We start from the raw sequence: 20,842 nt of genomic DNA, 5'->3' as shown, positions 1-20,842 counted from the left end.
CATTGGCTTACCCCTGTTTTGAAAAGGTCTAATTTCTAGTTGAGAAAGGAGCAAAGTAATCACTCCCTGGAAGTAGCAGAAGCGGCTACTCAGAAAGGGGACTCCATCCTCTGTCTTTTTGTAAGATTTTGATGGGCCTGGCCAGCGTTGCTCAGTGGTTGAGAGTGGACCTATGAACCAGGAGGTCACGGTTCAATTCCTGGTCAGGGCACATGCCCGGGTTGCGGGCTCGATCTCCAGCAGAGGGCATGCAGGAGGTAGCCGATTGATGTTTCTCTGTCATCCATGTTTCTCTCTTTCCCTCTTTAAAATCAATAAAAAATCTTTGAAAAAAAAAATAAAATGGCCAGAGCTTTTAAAAAGTTAGTATATCTCCAAAAGTAACTCGCAGCTTACCATTTGTGATTTCGTTTCCCTTTACAAAGAAGAATGCATTTCTGTTGTGTCTATGCCAAAAGTTTTCCTTATGTCAGTGGGAAAAAAATGGATTTCTAATGTTAATTAGCATTAACAACATTGTTTTAGTTAGGAAGAATGAGCACTTACTTGTAGACACATATCTTCACTGGTTTTATCTGACATGTTAAAAGCACCATCTTTTAATGTAAGACTGATTGGTTTACTGCTCTCAACAATATGGCATCTTAACCTACGAAAATCCAAAGGAAACATAACTTCTTAAAATTTTTAATTTTTAAAAATAAAAGTAAAATATAAAATTTTTAAAAACCCACAGAAGTATATGTAACACAGGTAAAAATACTCATTCCTCTACCCAGATTTACCTAACGTAGCAGTGTATTTATCTTTGAAGGGGACAGAATTTGGCACAAATATTATCTTGAGCTCAGTAAAAAAAAAATACCAAAAAAACAGCAGACACAGGAAAAACTCTGAAAACAAAGAAGTTACCCCTTTGTAAGAAAGAGTTACATTTACAAGGGAATCTCCATTTGTAAGGGTGTCTCCCTCTCTGTACCAGGAAGAAGACTAAATCTGTAGACTCTCATCAATGGAGAAGGCACTGACCTAAATCTACATAACAGTCTTATCCTTGTTTCCTATGCTTTTCCTGATAACCTCCCATAACTGGATCCTTTACCCCAACATCATCTTAACTGTAGATGGTATTTAAGGTGGTGGCCTGGGCCACCTGGGGGAGTTTTATTGTTTTCTGGATCTCTCCCATGCACACAGAAGAATCTATAATAATAAAAGCGTAATATGCTAATTAGACCATATGTCCTTCCGGACAACCTTTCTGATGAAGCCACCACGGCGGCAGGGGCCAAGGCAGAGGCAGTCGCTACAGCAGCGGGGCCGAGCCCTTTGCACGGATTTTATGCATCGGGCCTCTAGTATACATATATTAAACTTGTTTTTCTCCTGTTATCTGTGTTCCATTGTGGGGTGGGGGCTCTCAGCCAAGAACCTAGAAAGGTAAAGCAAAATTTATTTTTCCTTCCCTACAGTATGGTGACCTACTATGGGACCTGCTGAGACACCATACTCATTTGGGAGCCTGCAGGTTGGATCCTGGAAAACTGGCAGAAGCTGGCAAAGGTAAGAATTCTTTAAAAAGTCAGTTCTCCTAGATCTCACTCCAGTGCCAGACTGAGAGGGGAAAGTCCTTGTCTCCTCCTTTCCAAATTTAGATTAGAAGGAGAAATATTTGTGTGAATTAGTTCCTTCGGTTTTGGTATAGTGGTTTTGGTAGAGATTTTTGTTGCATACTCTTATTTTCTTTTTTGTTGTTGTTGTTAATCCTCACCTGAATATGTTTTTTCCATTGTTTTCAGAGTGAGTGAAAGGGAGGGGGGTAGGGGGGGAGAGAGAAGAGAGAGAGATCCATTGGTTGCCTCCCACATGCACCCCAACTGGGGGCGGGGAGCAAATTCACAACCCAGGTGCCCTTGACCAGGAATTGAACCCTTGACCCTTTGGTGCATGGGCCCACACACTAACCACTGACCCATACTGGCCAGGGCAGTAATCTTATTTTCTATTGATCCTTTCCCCTCCCAGAGACAGTCATTGTTTTCTTTTGTGTCATTTGTCTTAAGGCAAAGAACCATATGCCCGATGAAGTTTTCCTTTTGTCTTATTCTATGTCTTGAGAGCTTGGCTTTGTGAACAGTTAAGGATATTCTCTCTGGAGAGATGCATGCATCTGGTGACCAGCTGAATAGGCTTGGGGATCAGAGACACAAAGTAATAAGTGGCATTCTCTGTGGGACTGTGCCAGCTCCCATGGGAGTTTATCATAGGGGGCCCTGGTCTATAAGGAACATTTGTTGTCTCAACCTTCATTGTCTCCTAAGTGCTAGAAAAGTCCCATTCCAGTAGCACCTGCCTGGTGTCAGAGATTAGCGGGTCTGTGATTGGGGGCATCTCACATTTCTTGTGGGAAACCAGAGACATGCTTGCACTATACTATTTTACTGCCTGAGACAATGAAGATTTTTGCTTTCTTAATATAGCTAACTCTGCAAGTGAACTTTTTGATCTTGTGAGGACTACATTTTTTAAACCCTCTTTAGGGATACCTCTTGCATCCATGGTTAAACCATAAAAAGGCTTATTGGTTTGAGTCGCTATTGAGATTAATATAAGAACCTACTGATCAGTGGCCAGGTGATAGATCCTTTGAAATGTAAAACCTTCCACGTTTGAAAAAATTTTAGACCGCTCTCATCCTAAACAATTTCTTACTGGCACCTATGGAAAGACCAAATTGAAAGGACGGAAAAGAGTATGACAAAGTCCCTAGCCTTAGGGACTTCCTTATCAAGATGAAATTATAGGGCTCTCTTTCCCTCTACTTTCAGAAGATATCTATCAAATTTAGAGAAGAGTTAAAAAAGATCAGTGGCCATTCAGTCCCTAATCACAGGGACCTTGACTGACTGCTAAATCACATTCTTCCCACCCATGATTATACTGAAGCTATCAGACAATATCTGTGTGTTGACACATCCAGATTCTTGTGACTGGCCAGAAAGCAAGTGTCTGCTATTAGCAACCACCTTGAGAAACTCCAGGTCTCATTCACCTGGGCACCCCCACAGCCTCGCAGAACTCAGGGCCCACACTAGATGCCTCAATGCCTGCCAAACACTAAGAAGGTGCATGTCTTTTTTTCTGATCTTTCCCACCACATTTCAATGCCTATGAGTAAGAAGCATACCTGTGCTCCATCACTTTGTTCCTGGGAACTTCTTTCCAGAACTGAGCCAGTTCTGCTGGGCCTGTGCCAGATGTCTGTTCCATTTCTGCAGCCATTATCAGAAACCGGTCTTGGGCAGAGACTGCAAAGCCTGTGTTCAAAAGGGCAAATTATTTGAACAGGAATCTTTACTAAAGTTTAGGTGTGTGGCTTAAGGCGTTATTCTAGAAAAAAAGGAAAATAGGGATATGGAACTACCGTAAAAAAGGGAAAAAGTTCTAAACAATGAGTTCTTTTTTGAAATTAATTTCAACTGGTATCAGCTGAAACGATTTTACTTGTTAAAAAACAAGTGACAATTATTTAATGCTGGGAAGGACTTGGGAGACCCATTTGCCCATTTCATTTTACATGTGGGAGAACAGGTGCCTACAGTGCAATGGCTGACAACTTACCCCCGTGTGGAGATACAACTATATCAATTGATGCTCCAGGGTCACAGCTGCTGTTGCTAGGCTTGACTCTGTATTTTTCCGGAGCAGTTGTTCTCACCTGTTTATAAATACAGTAGTCACATAATAACCTCTATGCTTTTTGGGGAAATGGCTTATAAGGGACTTTTAACAAAATTAGCAGTTAATAACCAAAATTTACAAAATAAGCTTTGATAATTATGCATAGAATGTATCTTTGCTCACCATTAGGAAAAAAGCATCTCAAGCTATTTAAAAAATATTTACTCATTTTTAGGTCCAATTGTCACTTAGCCTTCCCCTTAAATAAAATAAGTACTCTATCTGTTAAATATTTATCATGTGCTAATCACCTGAATTAACACAAATTCAAAAACCTGAATCCACATGTTACAATAGTGTTCAAAAATTTAAAAAAACAGCTGATAATCAAAGGACAACCAGACATCCTAGTGGTTCAATTTAAATTAAAAAGAGGACTTAAGGAAGTAATACCTACAATATGGGATGGTGGTGGACTCAGTCTTATGACACTTAATGCTCAATATCAGGTTAATATCCAGTATAAACTAATACTCCTGAATATACTATACTTAGGAGAAAATGCACATTTGATTTTATAATTTTATTTTAAGAAATATTATTAAGAACTAATCATATAATGAAGAGTGATTTCCTTGGGTTTTTTATTTACAACGAATGTTAAACCCTGGAATTAATTTGGGCATTAGCCTGTTATTGTAATTAAAAGATTGAAATACAGATCCCAGGAAAAATTTTGGATAAGCTAAGGCATTATAACATGCCTAAAAAAGATCATAAATAAAACCATTGTGTAAGTTCAAAATTATCAATCTTTCAATTAATATTGTCTAAAATCACTTTCCATGTCAAATTTTCACACATAATTTATCCTATATTTCAAAAATTACCTTAAATGCCACTATGTTTTTAGTTACATTTGTCAACACTATTAAAGTTTTTTTCTCTCCAGATTCTGTACTTCCAAAATACAGTTCTTCCGCTGGGCTAAGTAATGACAAAAACATAAGACATCTGTATTATTCAAAATAAATGACAATCTAATCCAGCTTGAAGAAAAACATTTGGTTAATATTTTATGCTCATTTGCATAAATAAATTTTATCAAAAAAGACAAGATTACAAAATAATTACCTAATATATTTTGTACGTTAGTCTTATTAATCCAATGCATGCTATTTTAAAAGTCCTATGGTTTCCCCAAAATCAAAAGCAAAATAGGAAGGAACAGAGAGAATTAGAAAGATTCTGAATTAGTCCTATAATAGCTCCAACTTAAGGTACACTTACTTGAACTCTTTGGAAGGTTATAGATAATAATCAAAGCAAAGACGGAATTGCTGCCTCAACTTCATCTAATTACAACAGATTAGAGTGGAGCATATTTTTATACACCAACAGAGAAGAGCACAACTTCAAAAGAAAGATCATTAGAGATGTATTCAAGTAACAGAATAATTTCTTACTAATAAAGGCCTTTTCTGTGTAATAGGGAAGAAGGAAAATAAACACAAATAAAATCTAGGGTGAGAAGTGCAGGAAGAACTTGTCCAACAGTAAAATCAGAGAGCCTCAAAATGCAAATTTTACTGTTCTTGGCTACTGTAATGCCCGTGACCTAAAATGAAAACACAAACACTTCAGCAAAGTTGTCCAAACTGGATCAGGTGCCTCCAAACAATGGGAAGGACAGTATTTTTGTTTTTGTTTTAGATAAAAAGGTGAATTCTTCAGATAGCTCTTGACGTAGAGATGCACCTTTAAATAGATTCATGTTATGACAGGAATGTCTTCACATCAGAGATGTTTATTCATTTAGAGAACATACATTTTTAAGGAAGTGCTCTCCCAGTAGGGCTTTGCCCAGCTTTGGATAAGACCGTAAATGAGCAGGGCTGTTGGTTTCCTTTTCGGACTCAACCTGAAGTATGCCACAGAAAAGTCAGGAAGGTTTTGGATATCAGAACTGCTCCCAGAAACCAGCACAGAAACTGTGAGAAGCTCTGGGGAGGGAGACATAGGATGGGTCCTTGGGTGCGTGTGGAAGCCCTGTGACTTTCCTGGGACAGAGGCAGGGAATGGCAGAGACCCAAGTTCCACTTTGGCTTTCTCCCTAAAGAGCTCTTCCGGCAAGACCTTGGTATTTATAAGCCTTGATATTACAAATATAAATGTAAATATTTATAACGTATGGTTTTGACAAGCCTCTAGTGAAAAAATGGAGTGACTTCCAAACCAGTAGAGGGAAAAATGGGAAACAAACTTTAAAGAGGTAAAATGGCAAAGAAAACATGGTAAACTGAACATTCATGTTTGTTTCTGTTTCTCTTTCTTCCTCTCTCACATACATACATGACAAATCCAAATATAACAGTAATCATAATACGTGTAAACAAACTAATCTTGTCATTTTGAGAATCTCCGATTCAATTTGTTAAAACTCTGGCTGCATTGTTCATAACAGACATACCTAAACAATTACATAGAAAAGTTTCAAGTAAAGGCATAGAAAATGATATATTAGGTCATCACTAAAGAAAGATGGCATAGCAACATTAATATAAGGCTAAATAGATTTACCAACCGAAAAGCATCATTGGAGAGAAAGAGGTCTTTACATAATGATAAAGAAACAATCCTGAATCTTTTGGATTGCACAACCTAGAAACAAGAGATGGGCTGAAATGTGGCTTTAACAAAACTATTTTTCTGGTTCAGCTTTAGCTTTTGGAAGGTCAAATCGATAAATACCTACATTTCAATGTTGTTTCTGTAATCTGTGAACTTGTGTGAAGTCTAACAGTATCAGTAAAATGAGAAAAATACATGTCATTCAGATTTACTGTTACTATAAGAATATCCTATCTCAGTGGTCGGTAAACTCATGAGTCAACAGAACGGCAAACCGCGGCTCACGAGCCACAGGTTGCCGACCACTGTCGTATCTAATAAAAGAGTAATATGCAAATTAAACGCCACTCTGCGACAAAGATGGCGGTGCCATAGCGGCCGGAAGAGGGGTGGGGATGCTGGTGGCATTGCCACGGCCGCGTGGAGGGAGAGCCTCTGGCCAGAGGCCAGGGCGTGGGATGCTGGCATCGTTGCAGGCTGGGCTGAGGGACCCCGCCCCCGTGCATGAATTTCGTGCACCGGGCCTCTAGTTCACTCTTATTACCTGATATATGAGGGCCTTTTAAACACACTGAATGGAAAATAATATAAAGGTAGCTAAAACTATCCATTATGTCTGGAAACCAAGGTCTTCAGATAACCCTTAATTTTGTATTTCGCCAGTTTCAAAAACATTATAGAAGTTTTCTTACTTTGCAGTTCCCTCAAGATGATCAAAATATGTTATGAAGGCATAGCTAATAAAATCTTCCATTATTACCTGATGTGTAATAAGGGCCCTTTAAATACACTCAATGGTTTTTTGAAAGCTTTAGTCTTGCAATCACCTTTTTCATTTTCTTCTGCTTTGGAAGTAGATTCAGTTAGGTTAATCTAAAGATTAAAAAATATGAAGAAAAGATCAAGAAATTTATTTTCATACTTGACGGTTGGGCAGGTCATTAGGTCAAAAAGTAAACATTATATTGATTCAATGCAAATTATAATCTTTAATGTAGCTTTACTATACCTAAATTATATAATTAATATATATTAATGTTACATTAACATACAATTTGAGTGCCTACTATAAATGATTATAGAAAATATAACATGGTCCTTCCCTTAAGAGTCTTTGGATTTGTTTTAAATTATAATGTATTTATCAAGCCCCTGATTATAAGAAGACAACTAAGTGCTTTTTAAAATATGAAACAAAGAGAGGAAGTAGATCAAGAAGGTAAAGTTTTAATTTTACTTCAGATAAATAAAAATATTTTAGATAACACTGTCAAGAGCATTTTGCCAATTTTTATACAAAAGTATGGAATCACCCCATCCCATCCTTTCTCTGTACATACAAAGATGCAGAAGGACAGAAAGTTGTGATTTACCCAAAATCGCATAGCAAGCTATTAGTAGAACTGGGGCTAGACCACAGCTTTTGACTTAATTTCATCTTATTATTAAAATTACCTTTTTCAGAAGAGCTGTTTGTTCTTCATTAAAAATTGCTTCCAAGATATCTTTGCCATCACTTTCTGTATCTTCCTTACTCGAAGCTTCATCCTCACTGGCAATAGGCCCATTTTCACACAACGGTGTCTGGAAGTCATCATCTACTAGTGGTGGGTAGCTGTATTTGAAAGGATCCTAGAAGAAAAGGAATTTTGGATCAGCTTGCTAAAGGGTGGGTAGAAAAAGAATTCTCTTAGTAAAGTTGAAATCTATTCATTTGGCCAAGGAAATAGACTGAATCAGACAGTGAAATTTAAAACAAACCAGAAAAGGAAAAAGTAATCAGTGGTGTGAGACAATTGGCCAGCCATCTGTAAAACAAGCAAACTGGATCTTTAGCTCACACTTTACACCAAAAAGAATTTCAGATGGATGAAAGCTTTAAGTGTGTCTGCAAGTCTGTGTGTGTATTTATTTTTTAAAACCATATAAGCTCCAGAGCAACACACAAGAGGATAAAAAAAAACACTCCAAAACCTAAGCAGGGATAGCCTTTCTAAGCATAGAACAAAAAATAGAAGGCATGCAAATATTGATAAAAATTGAGCACACTAAGATAAAACTTTTAAAAAAGGGCCACAAACTGAGAAAATGTGCACCACACATAGAATAAAAAAACAGCTTTTGTTAATATATACAAGAAAAGAATAACCTAACAGAACAAGGAATAAAGGAACAATACAGTTCACAGAAAAATAATGAAGGCTGCCTTTTAAGTCATTAAAACATGCTCAGCATCACTGACAATAAAAGAAATGAAAATTAAAACTAATGAAATATTTTTCACCCAAAACTGGCAAAAACAATACTATGTGGTGTTGGCAGGAATGTGGTTCAAATGTTCTCACACATTATTGGTAAATGACCACAATCTCTTTAGAGGAAATTGGCAACAGCTATAAAAATTAAACACTAAATATACCCATTGACCTAATTTTACTTCCAGGAGTTTATCCTATATATATTCTGCCGCACCCGCTCATCAAGAATTATTTACAAGGATAGTCACTGCAGCACTATTAGTAATGGCAAAAAATTAGAAAATAAGTAATGTACCTTCAAAAGAGAACTGATTAAATAAGTTGTTATAGCCACACAGTGGAATGTCCTGCAATGGCTAATGAGTCAGGTAGACCTCTATGAATCAATATGGTATAACCTAAAAATAAATGATGTAAAAAACCCCACAATATAATATATATGACATGTGACCATTATGTAAAACTAGAGGCCCGGTGCACGAAATTCATGCACTTGGGGGCAGAGGGTCCCTCAGCCAAGCCTGCCCCCTCTCACAGATTGGGAGCCCTTAGGAGATGTCCTACTGACGGGGAGCGGGCCTAAGCCGCAGTCTGGCCTTCCTCTGCGGGAGGTGACTGGGCTGATCAGGGGAAGGTGCCAGCCCCATCACCCCGCTGCTGCTGCCACTGTTGCAGCCGCCAAGGTGTTTTCATCAACATGGACTCCAGTCCCTGCATCATGAAAAAAATGACAACTTTCTTGAGGCATTTTCAAGATGTGTCTTTCATAGGATATGACATTTCTTTTCTTTTTTATCCTCACCTGAGGATATGTTTCCATTGATTTTTAGAGAGCTTGGAAGAGAGAGGGAAAGACAGAGAGAAATATCAATGTGAGAGGGACACCTCGATTGGTTGCCTCCTGCATGAGCCCTGACCTGGGCCCCAGCCAGGGAGGAGCCTGCAACCTAGGTACATGCCCTTGTTCAGAATCGAACCCGGACCCTGCGGTTGGCAGGCCGAGGCTCTATCCACTGAGCCAAACTGGCTAGGGTAGGATATGACATTTCTTAGCCCTCCAGCAGCAGACCTTAGTTTTTTCCTCCAGGAGTGTGGTGGAAAAACCCTAGATCACCTCGGATTCTTATAACCCAAGTTACCAAGAACACTGTGAGAGGCAGCTTACAGGGAGCTTAGCCAATGAACCTTCAGAAAAGGTGTTTCCTCTGCAGCTCATGTGCAGAGGACCCCCTGCATTGTGTCCGCAGGCCTTCTGTCCACTGGGCTGGGGGCATGCCCCAAGCCACACTGTGGGGGCCACCGGGGGCATGCTCCCAGCCCAGAGGCCCCACGTTCTGTCAGCTGCGCTTCTGTCTGCTGGGCTGGGGGCGTGCCCCGAGCCATGTGGTGGCGGCTCTGAGCACGCCCCCAGCCCAGCGGCCCCGCATTCTGTCTGCTGGGCTTCTGCCCCCTTGGCCTGGGGCATGTCCAAAGCTGCGTAGAGGTAGCTCGAGCGCACCCCCGGCTCAGTGGCCCAAGGTCTGTCTGCTGGGCGTCTGTCCACTTGGCGTGTCCCAAGCCGCGCGGCCCAGCACCCACTTTCTGTCAGCTGCGCTTCTGTCCGCTGGGCTGGGGGCCCAGCGTTCTGTCGGCAGCCCTTCCTCCCTCTGAGGCCTGGGGGTGGGACGCTAGCATCCCGCCCTGGCACTATGGGTGCCACCATCTTTGTCGTGGAGTGACGGTTAATTTGCATATTACTCTTTTATTAGATAGGATAGTATAATGGACACAATATCTCCAGAAGGAGAGAAAACTTGGAAACAGTGACTGCCCCTGGGGCAGTGACCTGTGGAGGGAGACATACTTTTCACTGTACTGTTATACTTTTCAATCTTTGGTATTCTTTTCTGTTAAAAAAAATGTGTGTGTATTACTTTTTGAAAACAAACAAAAAAAAAAAAGAAAAAATTAGTAGTCCTAACTACAATTTTGACTACAGTCTAAAGAAATATACTGCTAACATCAGAGAATGGGAAATAAAATAACCTTTTATATCTCTAAAAAGAAAAATAAATTTTACTAAATGCTATTAATTTTAAGATAATTCTATGGGCAAATGTTAAAAAATGTCAAATCAATAAAAATCACCATTTTAACTAAGGGTAGTACTTGAACTGAACCACAGTCTGGTTTTTCTTGGTTAAAATATGAAATATGAAGTCTCAGAATAGGAAAGCATCAAACTTCAAATAAAAAAATATTAGTTCAAGTTTTTTTAATCAAAGAAAACAAACAAGGACATACCAAAACTTTTCATCTTGCTATCCCCTTGGTTCTGGTTGAATACAATTTTGCCAGGAAGGCAGTATATAAAGAAGATTATAAAAATCAAGTAGAAATATTGTCAATCAAGTTAACCCAAGGCATACCATTTCTATAGGTTTTACAGTTTATAAATAGTCATTATCACAATATGTTTCATTGTTATATGGTATTAAGAATTTAACACATACCTACTTATTCCTGATCTCTTATTTGTAAGTAGTAAAATCATTTGCAAAATCTTGATAGTATACATTATATTTTATTTATTTTTAAATATTTTTATTTCAGAGAGGAAGGGAAAGGGAGAGATAGATAGAAACATCAATGATGAGAGAGAATCATTGTTAGCTGCCTCCTGCACACCCCCCCACTGGGGACCAAGCCTGTAACCCAGGCATGTGCCCTGACTGGGAATCCAACTGTTGACCTCCTGGTTCATAGGTCGATGCTCAACCACTGAGCTACGCTGGCTGGGCTACATTATCTTTTATTTTTTTTTATTTTTTTTAAAATATATTTTATTGATTTTTTACAGAGAGGAAGGGAGAGGGATAGAGAGTTAGAAACATCGATGAGAGAGAGACATCGATCAGCTGCCTCCTGCACAGCCCCCACTGTGCCCGCAACCAAGGTACATGCCCTTGACCGGAATCGAACCCGGGACCCTTCAGTCTGCAGGCCGACGCTCTATCCACTGAGCCAAACCGGTTAGGGCTACATTATCTTTTAAATGAAAAAGATTATTTAATAGTAAACAATTGGAAACTAAAGACACATCAAAAAGAAACTAATACCTAATGGTTATTAATTAACTTATGGTTCATCTCTAGACACTGGAATATTTTGCAGTCAGAAATAAGAGTAAGACAGCTTGTCACATATTGATTTGAAATTATCTCTGAGACAGGTAAAGAAAAAAGCAGGATACATAATAGTGTATAAATATACTACTTGTTTAAAAGAGAGGGGAAGAAGGAAGTATTACATATATACTGTATTTGCTTATACATATATTCTACAGTTGCTTATATAGGCAATACAGATCCCTGGGGAAAAAATAAGAAATAATGGAACTGGGGAGGGGCACAGGGTGACTGAAATAGCAGTAGAAAGACTTTTACTGAACACTTGTTTCTAAATACTGAATACATTTTTACTGAATACTTTTCCGTTCAAACCCATTCAAAAATAGCAATGTAACAACTTGAAAACTTAAAAAATGTAACACTGCTTATTATTTTGGTGAATCTATGAGCTTCCTTTGGATATTATGACAATGCTTTTCCTTATTCCTTGAGGAAAGAATACAGCCATGGCCCAGTCTTATTTTAGGAACAAGTTTCAAGTACTATACTTACAGTTCCACCCATGTGGGGAGGCAGGTATTCTATACTGACATAGTCTTGGACTTCATGTTTATTTGTAAACTTCAACAAACTCACTGCTTCTGGACCGAGCCAGGATTTCACAATTTTGAAAGCAGCTGAAGAAAAAAAGTTACTTTATTAAATTCTTTTCATTCTCTTTCTCAATTAATTTACTGTAGGTGCTAACTCTGGTCTTCTGAAAATAGGTTAGGCTATAATTTGTTAATAGGTATATTCCCATGGCATGATACTTAACATTGTCTAATTCCTATAGGCATTTACACTGTGACTTTCCCTTACAGATTTCAATGGTCCATAAAGATTCAAGAAGATTCAATTACTCTAATGTTCTCAAATATACTCATCAGAGTTTTGGCCTCTGCACAGATCCATCAGTAATCCCAACTACTAAGATTTCCAGACACTAAATCAAACAGCATTGATTCAGGGAATAACTGCACAATATTATGGGAAGAGTCATTTGCCTTATGTTTCTGATAAAACTCCCAGTCTGGAAAACTTTCTGAAATGGGAAGTCAGGAAGAGAAGTAGGCCACCTCATAATGGGTGTGAGCTGGACCCAGATTTCCATCCTAATCCTAACCTTCTCTGCCTCTCTCTCAAGTCCTCCAATCTACGTAATTGTGAGGAATTGACAGAATCAGCAAGAATAAACTGTTATCAAACCCAGCTGTTTAATAATTATAATCTGTTCTGTCATGTCATTCTGTAAATACTTAATTTTTTAAACCTTCTTTCCATTGTGACATTCCAAACACATTTTAAAGAAATTAAAAGAGGAATCCTGCATTAAATTTGCAAAAGCATCAATTTAAATCAAGAAATAAAACAGTATAATAATGGAAGGAGACTTGACTTGGGGTGGTGAATACACAATATAATGTATAGATGATGTTACAGAATCGTACACCTGAAACCTATATAAGTGTATTAACCAATGTCACCCCAATAAATTCAATAAAAAAGAGAAAAAAAGAAATAAAACAGCATAACAAATGCTGAATATAGTTCAGAAAATTATATTTTTACTTTGGCTAATTGTGCTTAAATTTTTTACATAACATTTGCATTTTCATTTCTATCTAAAAAGTCTGAGTTGACATATTTAAAGTTATACTGCTTGAATTATCTAAAGTGCTCTATCTGTTAGTTTAGAACAGTGTTATCTATATACACTGAGTAGCGAGATTATTATGATCTCTGAACGCATAATAATCTGGCCACTCAGTGTATATAAAAGCCTAAGTGACCAAACAACCGAACGACTGAACAACCGGTCAACCAGTCGCTATGATGTGCACTGACCACCAGGGGCAGACACTCAATGCAGGAGCTGCCCCTTGGTAGTCAGTGTGCTCCCACAGCCAACCTCCCATGGTTCTCCCCCCCCTCCCGGCCGACTGGCCCCAATCCAGACTGGGCAAGACGGCCCCAATTGCTGGCCAGGTTGAGGGACCCACCCGTGCACGAATTCGTGCACTAGGCCTCTAGCTGAGATATAATTTACATACCATAAAATTTATCCTTTTAAAGTATACACATCAATGGTTTTTAGTATATTCACAGAGTTGCACAACCATCACCACTCTCTTAATTTTAGAACATTTTCATCACACCAAAAAGAAACCCTCACTTATCAATGTCTCCTTGTCTTGTCTTCTCCCATTCCATGGTAAACACTAATCTACTTTCTGTCTATATGGACTTGCCTATTTCGGACATTTCATATAAATAGAATCATACAATGTTTTTTTTCTACTGGTTTTGTTCACTTACTTAGCATGTTTTTAAGGTTCATCCATGACATAGCATTTAAAAGGTATTTAATTCCCTTTTATGACTGAATAATTGTCCATTTTATGGATATATAACACTTGTTTATCCATTCATCAGTTATGAATATTTGGGTTGTTTCCACTTTGCACTATTATGAGTGAAGCTGCTATGAACATTTGTGTACAAGTTCGTGTGTGAGCATATGGTTTCACTTCTCTTGAAGATATATAGCTAGGAGTGGAATTGCTGGGCCATATGGTAATTTTATGTTTAACTTCTTTGAAGAACTGCCATTTTTTCATTCTCACCAGCAATGTATGAGGGTTCCAATTTTTCCACATCCTCGTCAACACTTGCTACTATCTGTCTCTTTGATTATACTCATCCTAGTGGGTATGAAGTACTATCTTATTTGATTTTGACTTGAATTAAGGACTAATGTTGAGCATCTTGTCATGTGTTCATTGCTGTTTACACATCTTCTTTGGAAAAATGTCTGTTCAAATCTTTCACCTTTTTAATTGAGCTATTTGCTTTTTTATTGTTGCATTATAAAAGTTACTTCTATACTCTACATCTAAGTCCCTTATCAGATGTATAATTTGTAAATATCTTATTCTATTCTGACAGCTGTCTTTTCACCTTCTTGGTGGTATACTTTGGAGCACAAACAATTTAAATAGTAATGAAGTCCGAAGTATTTTTTCCTTTTGTCCCATGTGGGTTTTTGTTTTTTTTTTGGTGTCATATCTAAAAAAATAATACCTAATCAAGGTCACAAAGATTTACTCATATGGTTTATTATAAGAGTTTTATAGTTTTAACTCTTACATTTGAGTTGGCTTTTGTATATGATGAGAGGTAGAGATCCACCTACATTCTTTTGAATGCAGATATTCAGTTGTCCCAGTACTTTTTATTAAAAAGACTATTCATTCTCTACTGAATTGTCTTGGCACCACTGTCAACAATTAACCATTAATGTTAGAGTTTCCTTTTGGACTCTCAATTCTATGTATCTGTCTAGCCTTATGTCTGTACCACATCTTAATTGCTATAGCTTTGTAGTGAGTTTTGGAATAAAAACATGGGGCCCAAACAGTATGGCTCAGTACTTCAGCATTGACCCATGAACCAAGAGGTCACTAGTTCGATTCCTGGTCAGGGCACATACCCAGGTTTTGGGTTTAATCCCCTGTTGAGGCACATATAGGAAACAACCAATCGATGTTTCTTTCTCTCTCTTCCTCTCTCTAAAATCAAGAAAGACTTTTTTAAAATAGTGTGAGTCCTCCCAATTTCATTGTTCTTTTTTAAGATTATTTTTACTACTCTGAGTCTCCTGCATTTCCATATCAATTATAAAGTCAACTGATTGCTAATTACTGTAAAAAAAAAAGGCAGCTGAGATTTTGACAGGGGCTGCATTAAATTTGTGGATCAATTCAGGAAGTATCGTCATATTAACAATATTAGGTCTTCCAATCCTTGAATAAGAGATGTTTACCTAGGTCTTTAATATCTTTCAGTGGTGTTACGTAGTTTTCAGTTTACAAGTATCAAACTTCTTTTATTAATTTTATTTTTAAGTATTTTATTCTTTGTGATGCTATTATAAATGAAATTTTCTTAATTTCATTTTTGGATAATTCATTGCGAGTATATAGAAATACAATTGATTTTGTGTATTAAGTTTGCATCCTGCCACCTTGCTGAACTCATTTATTAGTTCTAATAAGTTTCTGTGTGTTTGCATTCCTTAAAATTTTGCATATATAAGATTATGTCAGCTGCAACTATTGTTAGTATTGCTTCATGTTAGCTGTGGGTTTTCACAAATGCAGGTTTTACCTAGATGCCCTTTATCAGGCTCTGGAGGTTCTCTTCTGAGTAGTGAAGACTTAACCTTACTCAAAGAAAGGTCTGGCCTTGGTCTTTAGCTGCTGGGAGATAATCTTCATGCTTGACACGACTGTCTTTGTTTGTCTGGGGGCCTTGGGTCACACAGGAACAATATGACTTAGAGGGGGGGCTTTGCATCACATAGTATCAGTAAACCTCTGGGAAGACGGGGTAAACACTGTGGTAAATCAGTCTGGCCTATGTAATGAAACCCCAATAAAAACTCTGAGCCCTGAAGTTTGGGTGATCTTTTCTGATTGGCATTACCCCATGGGTACTGCCACATATTGATGCTGGAATACTAACTTCCTCCACATTTGGTATTTCCCTGGATTTGATTCTATGTTTTTCTTCCCTTTGCTAATTTTAATCTGAATCTTTTCCCTGTAATAAACTGTAGCTGCGAGTATACCTGCTTTCAGTGAGTTCTGTAAGTCATCCTAGTAAACCTGAGGGAGACTGGTTTGGGGAACCCCTTGACCTTACAGTTTTTCAGAAGTGATGGTAGTCTGTGTGGACTACTGTGGTCCCCCTAACTTCACAGTTGCTTCAACGATTTGTGCCTTCTATTCCTAGTTTCTTGAGTGTGTTTATCAGGAGACTACTGAATTTTTTCAAATGCTTTTTCTGTGTCTATTGAGAGGATCATTTTTTTTTCTTTTAGCCTATTAATATGGTGGATAACACTGTTTGATTTTCTTTTGTTGAACTGATTTTGCATTCCTGAGATAAATCCCACTTGGTCATGGTGTATAATCCTTTTTATATGTTGCTAGATTCAGTTTGCTAGTACTTTATTGAGGATTGGTCCATCTATATTCATACAAGATAGTGGTCCATAGTTTTCCTGTGATGTTTGTGATTAGGCATATACTTGCTCATATTTACAAAGGATTGGTGTTGCTTCTGTATGTTTGGTAGAATTTACCAGTGAAGCCATTTGGACCTGGGCTTTTCTTTGTGAGATTTTTGATAACCAGTGTTTTCCAATAATTTGAAAAACATATATTATGACTGTCATCCTAGGGCAGTGGTCAGCAAACTGCAGCTCGCGAGCCACATGCGGCTCTTTGGCCCCGTGGTTGTGGCTCTTCCACAAAATACCATGGCCTGGGCGAGTCTATTTTGAAGAAGTGGCGTTAGAAGAAGTTTAAGTTTAAAAAATTTGGCTCTCAAAAGAAATTTCAATCGTTGTACTGTTGCTATTTGGCTCTGTTGACTAATGAGTTTGCCGACCACTGTCCTAGGGGTATGTGACTACAGAGATTTGGAGTACATTTCAGATTCATCCCACCTTCCTCCTCAACACCTGAAGCCCATGAGAAAACCTAGCTAAGGCCTGTGTTTCATGAAATACCCCACCTGTGGGAGATAAACTGAGGCTTCAGACTACAGTTTTACCTGAATGGTTGACTATCCTGAGACTGGTTTGAGAGAAGACTAGTGGGTGACCCTATGGGGTAGAAAAATTAGACTAGTTTGCCTTGGAACAGCCTTTGAATGGTTTAGATCTAGCCACTAAAGAGTATACACCAAGCACAATATAAACATTTTTTTAAACAACCACAGCAATGTGGCGAAGTTGGCAAAGAAAAAAGGAAATCAGACATTCCGTTTTAGAAAGTATAGGTAATAAATATACTCACCGTTCATTATCCAAGGCATATCAAAGATCACTATTTTTGCTGAAAGATGAAAAAAAAAATCGTTGAATGTGACTTAGTACCACTATAGTAATATCACATATATCTAACCTAGAAAAAATGATGATCTGAATGTAACAAAAAACGGAGCTGACTCTTTTCTAAGTCAGTGAAGGGTGAGTGGTGCTAGAACTAAACCAACTTCTCAAAACAGTGAGGAGCCCAGCCAAGGAGAATAGCTTATAGGAAATAAATATTGCATTATCACTGTCCTTTGGCAAGTAGCTTGGCCTTTTGTTTGTTTATTGTTTTTGTTGTTTGCATAAAGGTACAAAAGAAAATTGTTAAGTGGGTAAATGGAGTCTGGATGTGGCATGTCATATTACTGTTGAAGTCCACTGAACTTTAAAACAGTTTCAATGTCAGATTCAAATGCAGTACACTATCGTCGTTTTCTCAATGACAATTTGTAAATAGCAAATGGTAACACAATGTACTTTATGTGTCAGTATTGCTTATCACAGAGTCCACTTTATCAATATTAATCTGTTTCTTGTATGTAGGACATTCCATATAATAAATGTTTTCTTTCATTTGAAATTGTCTTTTAGAGAGAGGAGGGGAGAGAGGGAGAGAGAGAGAGAGAGAAATATCAATTTGTTGTTCCACTTATGCATTCATTGGTTGATTCTTATATGTGCCCTGACCTGGGACTGAATCCACAACCTTGCCATATCGGGACAATGCTCTAATCAACTGAGCTACCCAGCCAAGGTCAATGTAATAAATATTTTAAAGGAATTTCTGAATTGAAAGATTAGTAAAAATGGGTTAATCTTTGAAATAAGTGTATGTTTTTATGTACGTGTGTGTGTGTTTGTGTGTGTGTGTGTGTGTATGTTATAGGATACCATATGTACAGTTTAGAACTTAAACTCTTAAAACTAACTCTAAAGGACATGATTATTTATGAAAATTTCCCCCTATGCCTATTACAATATGTGCTTAAACTTCTATGAACACATTTAAGCTCTTCATCAGAAAACAATGTTTCAGCTATTAAAGTCTATAATAATATAAAGCTCCACAATTTTCAGACATTGTTTACAGTTTCTACATTTCATCCCATATAATAAAAGCCTAATATGCTAAGTATCTGTTTGACCAGTCGCTATGATGTGCACTGACCACCAGGGGGCAGATGCTCTGATCGGTATGTTAACTTGCTGCTGGGTTCCTGCGACAGGGACTGGGCAAGATGGGCCAGACATGCCCTGCAGCCCTCCCACGGTCCCTCCCCAGTCCTGATCGGGCACCGGTGGGGTCCCTCAGACTGGCCTGCACCCTCTCACAATCCAGAACCCCTCGGGGGATGTCGGAGGGCCGGTTTTGGCCCGATCCCTGAAGGCCAGGCCGAGGGACCCCACCAGTGCATGGGCCTCTAGTATGTTTATAAAGGAATAAGTTACTTACAGAGGTATTTAGGGTAATAAACCTTAAAGCAGTTGATGATAAAGCGTACAAAATCCATGTCCTAAAAAAAGATTACACATTTAAATTTTTAAGACTGTCCACATTAGAGAATTTTAAACTGCATATTTCTAAAAGTGATAAATTATTAAATACAAATGATATAATTATTAAATTCTTTAAAAAAAGCTCATGTATAAATACATAGATTCCCAAGGATTAAGGTCTTAAGTCATTAAGCTAATTATAATAATCAGTCCTAAAACTAAGTTAAAGAAATCAGAAGCTTAAGCATCATTCATGTTACCTCAAACTAGTTAGATCTCAGGCTGCTAAGATAGCATGGAATTATAAAATGGAGCTAAAAGCAATCCTCATAGAGAAACTCTAAAAAATCTGCTGAATAATTAAAGAATTAATGAATCATGTATAAAGTTTATAACCTGACCATGTGGGATAATAAAACATATGTATATAAATTCCGCAACATTTGATTTTAAAGCTAATTTCTATACTTCATAATAGCTTGAATAAAACATATTTTATTAATCTTTTGTTCCATAATTAATCTTATCATATTGGCCTGCTCTATTTTACTTCAAGATTCTTTCCTCTTATTTAGAGATCTAGAATGAGAATTAGAATTTCTCAGTTTACATTCAAGTATTGTTTTTTAACTTCCATTTCTGGAAGCCTTTATAAGCATAGTTAACTGTTAGGCTCCACTGCATTGAACACAGTAACATGAAATTAGGCTATTAGGGTTACTACTCATATGGATCATTTTATTACATGTTATTCCATGGCCATAAGCTGACTTACTAATCCTGACCAGCCTTCTTATAAGGACTACTAGAGGCCCGGTGCACGAAATTCGTGCACGGGCGGGGGGGGGGGGGGGCTGTCCCTTGGCCCAGCCTGCACCCTCTCCAATCTGGGACCCCTTGAGGGATGCCCATTGGGATCGGGCTTAAACGGGCAGTCGGACATCCCTCTCACAATCCAGGACTGCTGGCTCCCAACTGCTCGCCTGCCTGCCTTCCTGATTGCCCCTAAACGCTCTGCCTGCCAGCCTGATTGATGCCTAACTGTTCCCCTGCCAGCCTGTTTTCCCCTAACTGCCCTCCCCTGCAGGCCTGGTAACCCCTAACTGCCCTCCCCTGCAGGCCTGGTCCCCCCCAACTGCTCTCCCTTGCAGGCCTGGGTCCCTCCCAACTGCCCTTCCCTGCAGGCCTGGTCGCCCCCAACTTCCCTCCTCTGCCGGCTTGATCACCCTAACTGCCCTCCCCTGCAGGCTTGATCGCCCCAAACTGCCCTCCCTTGCAGGCCTGGTCCCTCCCAACTGCCCTCCCCTGCTGGCCATCTTGTGGTGGCCATCTTGTGTCCACATGGGGGCAGGATCTTTGACCACATGGGAGTAGCCATCTTGTGTGTTGGAGTGATGGTCAATCTGCATATTACTCTTTTATTAGATAGGATAGAGGCCTGGTGCACTGGTGGGGGCCAGCTGGTTTGCCCTGAAGGATGTCCGGGATCAGGGTGGGGGTTCCCTTGGGGCGTGGGGCGGCCTGGGTGAGGGGCCTGTGGTGTTTTGCAGGCCGGCCACGCCCCCTGGTGACCCAAGCAGAGGCCCTGGTATCTGGGGTTTATTTATCTTCTACAATTGAAACTTTGTAGCCTGGAGCAGAGCCAAGCCTTCTGCTTGCTCTGTGGCGGCAGACATTTCTACTGGGATTTATGTATCTTCTATAATTGAAACTTTGTAGCCTTAAGTGGAGGCCTGGGCCGG

The 20,842-nt window shown here is 38.8% G+C and overlaps 1 protein-coding gene across 4 annotated transcripts in view; it reads right to left on the bottom strand.

Moving 5' to 3' along the window:
• MOSPD2 (motile sperm domain containing 2) overlaps nucleotides 1-20,842 on the bottom strand; it is a 55,455-nt gene that overhangs the window by 14,267 nt on the left and 20,346 nt on the right. For 3 of the 4 annotated variants that reach the window (XM_080652600.1, XM_080652598.1, XM_080652599.1), the window contains exons 6-14: nucleotides 19,057-19,117; nucleotides 17,587-17,625; nucleotides 12,233-12,357; nucleotides 7,768-7,944; nucleotides 7,073-7,185; nucleotides 4,572-4,668; nucleotides 3,622-3,718; nucleotides 3,188-3,317; nucleotides 547-649 (exon numbers count right to left, since the gene is read on the bottom strand). In XM_080652600.1, coding sequence (XP_080508726.1) covers nucleotides 547-649; nucleotides 3,188-3,317; nucleotides 3,622-3,718; nucleotides 4,572-4,668; nucleotides 7,073-7,185; nucleotides 7,768-7,944; nucleotides 12,233-12,357; nucleotides 17,587-17,625; nucleotides 19,057-19,117 — 942 coding nt within the window. The remainder of the gene's footprint in view (nucleotides 1-546; nucleotides 650-3,187; nucleotides 3,318-3,621; nucleotides 3,719-4,571; nucleotides 4,669-7,072; nucleotides 7,186-7,767; nucleotides 7,945-12,232; nucleotides 12,358-17,586; nucleotides 17,626-19,056; nucleotides 19,118-20,842) is intronic. The other variant, XM_080652601.1, reaches the window with a different exon arrangement.

The sequence above is a fragment of the Plecotus auritus genome (assembly GCF_963455305.1).
Source record: "Plecotus auritus genome assembly, chromosome: X".
In the NCBI taxonomy this organism is placed as follows: Eukaryota; Metazoa; Chordata; class Mammalia; order Chiroptera; family Vespertilionidae; genus Plecotus; species Plecotus auritus.
This window is presented reverse-complemented; position numbering and strand designations above follow the sequence as displayed.